The 11,769-nt window shown below is 54.7% G+C and overlaps 1 protein-coding gene across 12 annotated transcripts in view; it reads right to left on the bottom strand.

The window, feature by feature from the left end:
* Positions 1-11,769, bottom strand: part of MAP4 (microtubule associated protein 4) — a 111,380-nt gene that overhangs the window by 3,125 nt on the left and 96,486 nt on the right. For 9 of the 12 annotated variants that reach the window (XM_027905954.1, XM_027905953.1, XM_027905959.1 and 6 more), the window contains 4 exons: positions 10,778-10,906; positions 9,156-9,248; positions 4,316-4,397; positions 1,916-2,028 (listed from right to left, as the gene is read on the bottom strand). In XM_027905954.1, the coding sequence (XP_027761755.1) occupies positions 1,916-2,028; positions 4,316-4,397; positions 9,156-9,248; positions 10,778-10,906 (417 nt within the window). The remainder of the gene's footprint in view (positions 1-1,915; positions 2,029-4,315; positions 4,398-9,155; positions 9,249-10,777; positions 10,907-11,769) is intronic. The other 3 variants (XM_027905960.1, XM_027905965.1, XM_027905958.1) reach the window with 2 other exon arrangements.

The following is an 11,769-nucleotide window of genomic DNA, read 5'->3' as shown; positions in this document are numbered from 1 at the left end:
GCCCTGCGGCTGCTCACGGGTCCCAGCGGGCCCTGGAGCTCTCAGCAGCTTCTTCCCAAACCCAGGGGATGGGATGGCCCTGGAAAATGTGGAGCAGGGAATGCCAAGGGGACAAGAGCCCAACACTCCAGGGCCAAGAGCTGGAGGGTGGGTTGGGTTCACTGTGGGGAAGCTGCTCCCATGATCTGGGGACACACGGAGAGGCTGGGGCTGCCCCATCCCTGGAAGTGTCCAAGGCCAGGTTTGGAGCAAGCTGGGATAGTGGAAGGTGTCCCTGCCCAAGGCAGGGGATGGGACTGGATGAGTTTTAAGGTCCTTTCCGACCCAAACCATTCCAGGATTCGAAGATTTGAACACACAGTGGGTCCCAAAGCAGGAAGGCCAAGGTCACACAGGCTGATCCTCCCTTGGTGCTGCCCCCTGAACTGCGAGTGTGGAATCTGGAGAGAACCTCCATCCTGGTCTGTTCTACCAGAGCTGCTCATCCCACCTGGAGTCACCAGTTAAATTGGCTTTGGAGGAGAGCTGAGTCCTCCTGCCCTTGGAGAAGGGTCTGACACACTGGTGGGATCCTGCTGGGAACCACAGAGCCACTGGGACTGTGAGATCCCACCACCTCAGACACCCACGGAGAAGGGGGGAAATACTCCAAAATACTCCAAAATCAGACTAAATCTGACCAGGGGAGATTTCAGAGCTTCAGGGAAAGCCCCAGTTACCCCCAAAGAGCACCAGTGTAAGGACCAGAAACTGGAACTGCTCCAGGGAGTTCCAGACCCCTCCCAAGGCACCAGCAGCATCTCCAGTTCCTTCCAGCTTTTCCCTGAGCCCCAGGCTGGAGTTTCCACAAAGGGCTGGAGACAGGAGAGTGCTGAGTGTCCCCAGTGCACACACTGACCATCCCCTCCTGTTTTACCAGGGATGGCTGAGCACACACTGATCCAGCTGGGAACTGTGAGCTGCTCCTCAGGACTGGGATCATTCCTGTCCAATCCACACGGGGTTTGATGCAACAGCTCGAGCCCAGCTCTGGAACCCTCACTGACACAAACCTCCTCAAACAAAACAACACTGGCACAGCCAAGGAATCTCAGTGCTTGGAGGGGTCTCTCTTGTGTCTGTCTGTCCTTCTGGGGGCAAAGATTCCCACTGGAACAGCTCTGAGGGTGTTCACACCTGTGTTTTTCCCACTTCCAGAGCCAGAAATAGGAGCTTCTCACACCTCACCTTTGGAGAGGGACTTTTTATGAGCCTGGAGTGACAGGACAAGGGGGAATGTCTTCCCACTGCCAGAGGGCAGGGTTAGATGGAATATTAGGAAGGAATTCTTGGGAATTCAGTCTCCCCTCCCTGAGCACAGACCTGGAACGTTCAGAGCCAAGGCTAGGGACAGTTTGTGCTCCCATGGGAGGGGGGATGAATCACAGCCACGAGAGCACAACAATCTGTTCCTCTCTCACACTCTCACACAAAGGGGCTGCAGGAGCTGGAATCCATGCTCCCGGTGGGTCCCTTCCAGCTCAGGATATCCCATGGTCCTCCAAGTGCTCCCAGGAGCTGCAAGGTGCCCTCTGCCAGCACAGAGCACTTGGGTCTCACCAGCTTTAACTGGGGGGGAAGGCCACAGGCAGCCCTGCTGAGGGGCTCCCAGCTCAGTGATCCCTGCTCTCAGATTCCAGCAGGAAGGGTGGAGATGGGCAGCACCAGGAATACCTGCCAGGGAGACTGCTCAGGCAGGCCAAGGTGGTTCCCAGCGCTCTCCTTCCCAACCCATCCGTACTCCTGAGGTCCCTCCTTACTCCTGGGCTGCACAGCAGAGGCCCCAGAAACGAGCAGGTGGTTGGAACAGGCAGGGGGTGGAGGAGCAGAAGCCCACTGAAGCCCCAGCCTGGCGTGCCAGAGCCCCTGCACCCACCTTCACGGTCCCTCCTGCCGGCGAGTGTCCCACGTTGTCCAGAGATCCCACTTTGGCCTGGGCCTTCTCCTTGAAGTTCAGCTTCTGGTTCTCAATTTTGACATCTCCTCCCCCTGAAAGGACACGTGCAGGGGTGAGGTCAGGAAGGATCCCACCCCTTCCCAGCTCCCCCCCAGGAGCTGCCAGGGACCCTCTGGAGGAGGGACAGGACCAAGGAACACATTCCCTGGCTCGGTCTGTCCCCACTTTAGAACTGGCAGGACCGAAGTTGGTGACTCCCCCCTGTGCCAGCAAAGCCCTGGAGGTCCCTCAGGCAGATGGACAGGCTGGAATTGATCCTCACTGATCTGCTCTGGAGTCTGACACCTCCATCAGAGGTGTGAAATGCCAGCCCACACTGGTGCCATCCCAAGGGCTGTCTCCTGCTGCTGCTGTCCCTGTCCCGTGCCCAGGTCTCCTCCAGCTCAGCCATCTGGGGAGTGATTGGTGCCAGGACACCTCCTGCTCCTCTCCCTTCCCTTGTTATCCCTCCCCACTCCTGCTCCACCACTGGGATCAGCTCCTCCCTGGCACAGGCAGGAGAAGCCAGGTTTGGGAACTGCGTGGACACCGCAGGTGCAGGAGAACGTGGAGGTCAGAAAAAGAGCTGCAGGTTTCCAGCAAGACTTTTCTAGACTGGAATAGATTTTAGAACACTGCAGCTCCCATTAATCATAGAATTCCAGACTGGTTGGTGTTGGAAGGGATATTAAGGATCATCCAGTCCCACCCCCTGCCATGGGCAGGGACACCTTCCACCAGCCCAGGTTGCTCCAACCTGGCCTTGGACACTTCCAGGGATCCAGGGGAAGCCACAGCTTCTCTGGGCAAACCTGTGCCAGGGCCTGCCCATCCTCCCAGCCAGGAATTCCTTCCCAATATCCAACCTAAATTTACCCTCTGTCAGTTTGAAGCCATTCCACCTTGTCCTGTCCCTCCAGGCCCTTGTCCAAAGTCTCCCTCCATCTTCCCTGTCAGCTCCTTCAGGCACTGGAATGCCACAGTTTGGTCACCCTGGAGCTTTCTTTCTCGGCTGAACAATCCCAACTCTCCCAGCCTCTCCCAACAGCAAAGGTGCCCCATCCCTCTGATCATTTTGGTGCCTCCTTCATTAACAAATCAGGCTGTACATGGAATCATGGAACGGAACCATGGAATGGCCTGGGTTGGAAGGGACTCTAAGGACCATTCCAACCCCCTGCCGTGGACAGGGACACCTTTCACTGGATTCAATCCACGTTCCAGCAGCTTTCCCCCAACCCCAATTTCAGTAGGGCTGAGCACAGCTTGGCTTCCCAGAGACATCATTAAACCCTCAGCCCTCGGGAAGCCTGGCATGGCCGACGGTGGAAACCAAGAGATCTGGCCCAAGAAAACCAGCTCAGAGCCCTGCCAGGCACAGGACGGGCTGTTGTGCTTTCATCAGCCCCGGACAAGGGCAGTTATTGTGGCTCTGAGCTCGTTATTTCCGAGCACTGGGCAGGAGAGGTCACGCCTGTGGCACCTCGTTCCCAACGCGGGAGCACGTTCCGAGGCACTGGAGCGTGGGGTGGACGAGGTTGAAGTGCTTTCAACCTGGCAGGGAGCGCAGGGAACTCCCAGGGGCAGACAAAGAGGGGCCTGTGGTGCCTGTTCCTGGCTCGGGGCGGTGACCTCTGTCCCGAGGGTGTGGGGTTTGGCGGCCGGCAGCGTTCCTGTGTGGATGAGCGTCCTCAGACACCCACGGACCACGAGAGGTCACGGATCTGACCATCCCACAGTGCAAACAAGGGGCCTACAGCCACAGGACCTCGGGTGTGACACCTGCCCAGGCTCCAGCTGAGCCCTGGGCTGGGCACTGCTCGGGTAGAAACCCGAGATTCCCAGGAATTCACATGGAATAACTGCACTGTCCTCAGTAGGGAGCAGAGAATTCCCACGTGCTGATCCCATAAAGTGTTTTATGTAAGGCAGGAGCTGCCATGAATCTGAGGCTAAAAGGACCCTCATATGAGCTCTGAAGAACTGGAGACAAGTTCCTTTGTCCTTCCACAGCACACGGATGTTCCCAGCGCCCCAAAGGCCTCTGGGATGAAGCTTCCTGGAATGGCCATGGAAATATCCACGGTTTCCTTTCCAAATGAGCAGGAAAAAGCAGCCCTGGGCCAAAGCAGTAGGTGCCTTGAGGACATCCCACATCTCGTACTCCCCTTCTCTGCTCATGAAACCACCAGGAATTGCTAAAGGAGCATTTCCAGAGCTTCTGGAGACACCCCCAGGAAGCAGCAAACCCTCTAAACAGTTTCAGCCCCAACCCAGGACTGTGTTTGAGAGACGTGCAAAGTCAACCAACAAATCCTGACGAAATGGTAAAACTCCTACCTGGCTTATGCTTGATATTTGCTTTAGAGCCACACTTGGAGGACACTTTGGAAAGGTCAACTTTCTTGTTCTGGATCTGCACCTGGAGAGACAAAAAGAACCAGCTCAGCTCAGAGAAATGACTGCAGAGGCCGACGGGCCACCTCCAACACCAGCTTGTGCTTCACGAGCCTGTGGCCCTGCTCTACCAGGTCACGTTCTCCTGCCGATCCCCAGCCCCTGGGATCCGTCTCCTGCTGATCCCCAGCCCCTGGGATCCATCTCTTCTGATCCCCAGCCCCTGGGATCCATCTCTTCTGATCCCCAGCCCCTGGGAATCGTCTCCTGCCGATCCCCAGCCCCTGGGATTCGTCTCCTGCTGATCCCCAGCCCCTGGGATCCGTCTCCTGATGATCTCCAGCCCCTGGGATCCATCTCTTCTGATCCCCAGCCCCTGGGATCCATCTCTTCTGATCCCCAGCCCCTGGGATCCGTCTCCTGCTGATCCCCAGCCCCTGGGATCCATCTCCTGCCAATCCCCAGCCCCTGGGATCCGTCTCCTGCCGATCCCCAACGCTGCTGGCAGCTCTGGCGTCACGCAAAGGCCAGGAGGGGTTAATGTGAGGGACAGAAACTGAGACCAGAGAACACAGACAGAGGGACAGTGACCCCAAATGGGGGCCCTGAGCTGATGGCACGGCCATGGAATACAAAAGCACTTGGAAGAGGGTCCAACAAACAGCCAGCCCCGTTGCCACGTTCCCCAGCCCGGTGCTGGCGCTGCCTCTGAGGACACACTGTGGCCTGGGCAGCTCCACAGCCCCCTCAGATGTGACAGATGTCACCTCAGGGACCTCCTGCTGCAGGGCCAGGGACGTGTCACCAGCTCCAACCTTTTCTCTCCACCATCCTCTTCATCCTGGAGAAGAGGAGGCTCCAGGGAGACCTGAGAGCCCCTGGCAGGGCCTAAAGGGGCTCCAGGAGAGCTGGAGAGGGACTGGGGACAAGGCATGGAGGGACAGGACACAGGGAACGGCTTCCCACTGCCAGAGGGCAGGGAGAGATGGGATATTGGGAAGGAATTCCTGGCTGGGAGGGTGGGGAGGGACTGGCACAGGCTGCCCAGAGAGGCAGGTGGATGGAAAATTCCTCCATTCCAGAATGAACTTTTGTCTGACCACTTGGAGACATTTCCCTTGTACAAATGGAAGATAATTTATACCAGAAGGAGCTTCTGGTCATCTGGTCCAACGAAGTCGACGTTATAACTTCCCATGGGAAAAACCTGAGGGTTTTTAGAAGGAATGGCAAGAGAATCCCCAATCCCAGTCGTGACTGGGGGCTGTCAACCACCAGCTGGCCCCTCTGTGCTCAGGAAGTTCTGCTCCAGATTGGTTTGCAGAGAGATTCCAAGTCTTTCTTTCTGAATGTGACAGAACTCGTTCACTCACCAGCTACTCCAAGAGTTTACTGATAATTACCAGATAATTTCAGTAAATCTCCCTCAGGAAGCCTGAGGTGCTCGGGAAGCAGGCTGAGCCCAGCCCTGCTGCCCTGTTTGTCAGGGTGAGCAGGACAGCACAGCTCAGCTCCTGCCACGGTCCTGTGTCACACACCTGACCCAGGGACACTCTCCAAAGGTGACACCACGGCCACCCAACTGCATTTTCTCAGAGGTTGTCAGTAAACCTGCTACAGCTTTAATCAGCAGCTTCTGCTTGCTTGGGACTGGGATGAAATTCAATTTATTTCACTGACTGCACTTTAAAATCGGACCATCAGCTGACAATGTCACAGTTGTGCCCAGCTGTGGCTCCTCACCACTCCTGTCTCCTGGAGATCCAAACCACCTGCATGAAGTGCAGCTCTTGTTGGATTCCCAGCTTGAGTTTGCAATGGGAGACACATTTGCAGGCCTGGGACTGCACTGACAGAGCCAAACACAGACTCCAGGGCCAGAAATGAACTTTTTAGAGCAGGGAGTTTGACACAGAGGCTCAGATGGGGACTGTGACACTCAACTCCTTTTTGGTTTTCCATCTCTGAGCACTTCCCAATCCATCTAAGCAGGTCAAGCCACAGAACAGAGAAACCCACGGACACCAAATCACCTTTAAACCCTCAACACCACAGGCATAACCTGCACTTTGCACAATCTACCCCTTTACTGCTTTCTTTAGAGAGGAGCCTTGATCAAAGGTTGGACTTGATGACCCTGGAGGTCTTTTCCAAACTAAACCACTCTGTGGTTCCAGGAGGGGGAAATACTGAAGTGCAGCAAAAGCTTTTACCCAGGAAACTTCACTCTGTTTGTGTCTGGCACAAAGAACACGAGCAGGACTAATATCTACTCTTTTTGGGAACCCCAGAGGGCAGAAGGAATTACCTCCATGTGTAGAAGGCAAAGTGGGCACCCAAACAGAGAACCAGCCAGGAACCACCTGGGTAGGATGGTGGGATGATGCCCCAGCCCTGGGAGTGTCTGAGGCCAGGTTGGAGCAACCTGGGGCAGTGGAAGATGTCCCTGCCCATGGCAGGGGCTGGCATGGGATGAGCTTTAAGGTCCTTTCTGCCCCAAACCCTCCGAGATTCCACGCCCATCACTTCTACCACAGCAACCCTAAAGCTGAACCATCATCTCCTACTTAGCCACAAGCCTTGCCCACAGGATTCCTAAAGGCTTTAACTGAAGGCACAGCCTACAAAGAACGGACCTTCCAGACCTTCCATCAGGGAATCAAACACTGGGAAGTCAGGGAATCAAACACTGGGAAGTCTTCTCCCAAAAGAGATCGTCACAACTATTTGAGCAAGAAAACAGCTTGGAAGAGGTCACTAAGATCACAGTGCCCCAAAGGGAGGGAGGAGATACCAAAATGAGTGAAAAGGAAATGCTTTTCTGGGCAGACAGACTGGGCACTCACATCCATGTGCTGGGCTGGGGGTGTTGGGGGGGCTGGGAATGCCTGCCTGGAGCTGCTCTGGGGGCGTTTGGAACCTGGGAATGAGCTTTTGGCTCTGAAAATACAGAATAAAGTGCTGCTTGAGTAGCTGATCGAGGAGGAAAACTGCAGTGGTGAAAGGAGAGTGTGGGGGCAAGAGGAAAAGAAAGCAGGGCCACACTTGTCCCCAGCATTGGGAATGTTGGGAATGGCAGTGAAGAGCGAAGGACAGGATGGTGATTCATGAGCAGAAGAACAGTTCACTGATGAAGTTAATCAAGCAAGAAAACATCCCCCACTTTTAAATCCCATTCCTGGGAGCCTGGAAAAAAGGGAAAGCACATGTGGGGCTCCCTGGCCACTGAAGGGCTGCCAGGGGTAAGAGTGGCAAAACTGAAGTGGCTTCCAAAATACAGCTGCTTGGAGTGCAGGGGCAGGGAAATGGCACCAGCTGCCCCAAAAACTGTCCCCAGAGTGGCCAAAGGCACCGTGCCACCAGGCTCTGGGACAGCCTGGGCCACAGCTGGCACACAAAACCAGGGCAAACAGCAGGAACAGGAACGGACAGGGCTGAGAAACACCATGAGGGCACCCAACCGGCACGAGGGTCCCACCATCAGCTTCCCAAAGCCTCCTGAGGGAGCATTTCCAGGGGAAACACCCCCAGACACCCAGCAGGGCAGGGAAACACCAAATGAGACCCAGCAGATGAGAGAGGCAAAGCCCAAAGCCCCAGGCAGGAGGGGGGCAGAGGGTGTGCCCAGTGACTCTCGGGGGGGCTGTGAGCCCTCCTTCAGTGACCACCACACGGTGACCTCAGCACCTGCCCCTGGCCATCCTGGCACCCAACCCGAGGGGAACCAGCTCCTTCAGCACCCAGATCCGGTTCCCTCTCGCAAAAATCTGAGGGACAATCAGTCATTGACCAGTGAAAGGTCAGCCAGCTGGACATGGATTTATTTCCCAGGAGAAACAGCCCACAGCTGCCCCATAGCCGGGCCCTGAGTGACTCCAATCAGACACTCCTCAGGAACCTGCAATATTTAAGCACCTATGGAACAAACTCCCCTGGGCTTAAATACTTCAGTGTCTTTGAAACCATCCAAGCTTTGTGTTTCTGAAGCTGCCCCTGAGCAAACCCAGCACAGGTTTCAGGCAGCACAGATCTGCCCCCACGGAATGAGCCGCCAAACTAAACTCACGCTCTCCCAAGCTTTAGGATCCAGAGAGTTAACCTGGTTTTCCTGCCAGACACTTTCAGGATCTCACACCCCAAACCAAGTCTCAGACACCACCAGATTAACTTTCTATTTTAACAAGCTCAGCTCTGCAGCCAGAGGACCAGCAGCCTTTAAATTTAGAAATTAATCGCAGCTCAAAGGTTAAGTCCCTGAGTCTTTTCCTGTTTCAAAGTCCTTTTAGTGAAACAAGAAGTGAAATGAGTCTGGCTCCAGCTGGATCTCTCAGCCAGGGAAGGGCAGCGGGCACTTCCAGGCCATAATGATCTGAAAAACCAAACATCTGCAGTAGGTGAGAGGGATGAGGAGGTGCCTCCACTGCCTGCAGAGGGAATCCAGGGAGAGTTAATTCCTGGAATCCAGGGAGAGTTAACTCCTGGGATCCAGAGAGAGATAACTCCTGGGGTCCCTGATGTGAACATCCTACATTTGGCCATGGACAACCCATAAAGCAGGTGAGAGGCAGGTCAGGTGTAGCTGGAGCACTATGAAACGAAACACTCACGTTCATCCTGGCATCCCAAGTGAAAATGGACCAGTTCTCCAGCCTGCCTTGTTTGCAGGAGCCCTGCGACTCTGCCACACCTTTGTGCCTCAGACAGAGCATTCTTGAGAGTGACAACAACATGGTACAAGAGGAGGAGTTAGTAGACAGACAGCTTGCCCAGAGCCCATACTTACATTCCCACCTCCAGGGACATGCTTAATATTGTCCTTGGAACCACACTTGGACTGAACATGGCTGTAGTTCGCTTTTTTGGAGACTATCTGGACCTGGAACGTCACAGAATGGAAAACAACACAAGGGAAGAGGACTGGTTAGAGTTGTCATACGGCAGGTGGGGGCTCTGACACGAGGGGGGACGGGGAGCGTGTTAAACTCAGCCCAACTCCAGTGTCAGGGGTGGAAGCGACTGAGGAGGAGAGTGAGAAAAAAAGTGAAGGACAAGAGGCTGCACAGACAGTGTTAGTGCCAGAGCATGAGGTGAAAACGCTCCTCCACTGCCCCACGGACCTGCCTGCCCCCAAGGGATGGGATTGTCCATGTCCCCCCAAGCAGCTTCCCAGGGTATTTCCAGGGAGAGCTCCCCTGGAGCAGGGAGAGCCAGCCCAGCTGCACAGGAGCCACAGGGCCACCACTCTGAATGAACTGCTCAGAGCCTGCTCCTGGGTTGGCTCCAGTCCTGATACTGCCCCTCAAACCCCGGGCAGTGAAGCCCTGATGGGCTGAGAAACGTTTGTCTGACGAAGGTCCTCAAACCTTGGGCTAAATTACATCAGACCACGTGCTAATTAAATTGCTCCTCCTTTAAACTACAGCGATTTGGACTTGGGGACATGTTCAGTGGTGGCCTTTGCAGTGCTGGGCTGATGGCTGGACTCGATCTCAGAGGGCTTTTCCAACCTCAGCGACAGATCTTGTGATTTTTATGATACAAAAGGAGTGGCCAAGTGAGCTTTACTCAGAGGAGGAAGGGAGTTAGAGTGACAGGCCCGTGGTCACAAAGGTTAGTTACAACACGTGTTCAGACTGGGAGTTATTCCCCACAGCACAAAAGGGGGCAGAAGCTGTGCCCTGCTTCCCAGAAAGAGGATAAAACTCGGAGCACAAAAGGAATCCCCAGAACATTCTCACTCGAGCAGCTTCCCAAAGCTCCCTGGCCATTCAGAAAGGCTGGATTCAGGGCAAGAGCAGCTCTGAGAACTTGTGCCACGGAGTGTGTGACTGAGTCCCCCAGAGGTACAGATCCTGGTCATCCCTGAGCAGGCTCTGCCTGGTAGTTCTGGAATTAAACTGCAGCACTCCCACGTCACCCCCTCCCTCCTGGGAACACCACAGCTCTGGAGTGACCCAGCAAATGGTGATGGCCTAATCCATGGAGTTACAGAGTTTGGGTGCAACTGGGTCAGGAATACTGCAGGAAAGATGAATTCCCTCATATTCCACAGTCTTAAGAGAAGCAGCTCTGAACTGAAACTCTGCCTGGTTACAAACTGATTCTGTGCAGGAAGAACTGGTCTGGAGGGACTCAAAGTGAAGCCTGTATCAACCTCAAAGGGAAACTGGAGGATTCTGCCCTGGAAGCATTCCCAGCAGGAGTGGAGATGGTCCCTCCAGAGAGACCCCTGAAGGTGTTTCCCTGTGAACATCTCGGGGTGTGGGACAGAGACCAGAAGAGTGTCCGTGCAAGGAACAGAGACACCGACAGGACAGAGGGGAGAGCTGAAGAGAAGGGGAAGGTGACTCAAAATGGAAACGTTTGCCTTCATCTCCCCCAGAGAGAAGTGTGAAAGGAACTCACTTTCCCATTGGGCTGTTTGGGGACCCCCTCTTTTGATACGGCAGTTTTGGGAGGAGCCCCTTTAGTGACCGCACTGGGCTCAGACCTGGGCGTGGCGGCGGCTGGCTCGGGCCTTTTCTCTACTTTCCCCTGGATGGAGACAAAGGGGTGATTTCAACCAGCAAAAGCACAAGTGTGGGCAGGAGTGGGGGGGAACACCAGCTGCCCGGGTAGACTTCAGGGAGCAGCTGAGCCAGGAGAGCTTCCTGCACGCTCCAGCTCCCAGGCAAGGACAATCCCACGCCCGGGGTGGGAGGGAAGCAACACCACTCAGACATGGGGTGGCACAGGCACCCTGCTCTCCAGGTCTCAAAAACCTCCTGGTGCCCCTTCCCTGGCAGCACGTTCCAAGTGACCCCAGCACTCGCATGCTGCCAAAAAATGAACCCAGATCCTTCAGGAGCCCAAGAGCAGCAGTGCAGGAGCAGCTCCTTCGCACGGAGGACAGGAGGAAGATCTCGGAGGCAAAGACATCCCTGGATTGTCTCCGCCTTGGAGCTCCAGGAGCTCTGCTGGACACACACGCTGTGCTCCCAGCTGGGATTCCACCCACACAGACTTGACTCAGTCCCGGAGCTCAAAAACCGATTTAACTTTTTATCTAAAAAATGCAGGTGGACCCAGCGAGTCCAGCTGAGCAAAAACGGAAGGAAAAAATTGCAGGTTTCATAAAAATTCAGCAACTACCCGGAAATATCCATTCTTTTGCTTAACTGGATGGAGGGAGGTGCAGCAGAACCTGCATTTTTGGTTGGGGGCTCAGCATAAATGTTGTATTTTACTAACTTACAGACCAGTAAACAAAAAAAACCCTCAGCAGTGACAGCATTCTCAGACTCTAAAAACATCTCAGCGTAAATCAGAGTACGAAAAGGACAATTTGCTTAAAAATAAAACTCTTTGAATTTGATAATTACATGAAAATATTTAGAAAATTAAGGATAGTGCAATGA

This window comes from Empidonax traillii, unplaced genomic scaffold (assembly GCF_003031625.1).
Source record: "Empidonax traillii isolate 1590-97213 ecotype Southwest subspecies unplaced genomic scaffold, ASM303162v1 scaffold1224:size237778, whole genome shotgun sequence".
NCBI classification, from domain to species: Eukaryota; Metazoa; Chordata; class Aves; order Passeriformes; family Tyrannidae; genus Empidonax; species Empidonax traillii.
The sequence above is the reverse complement of the archived record's forward strand: the minus strand, read 5'-3'. Positions and strand labels throughout refer to the sequence as shown.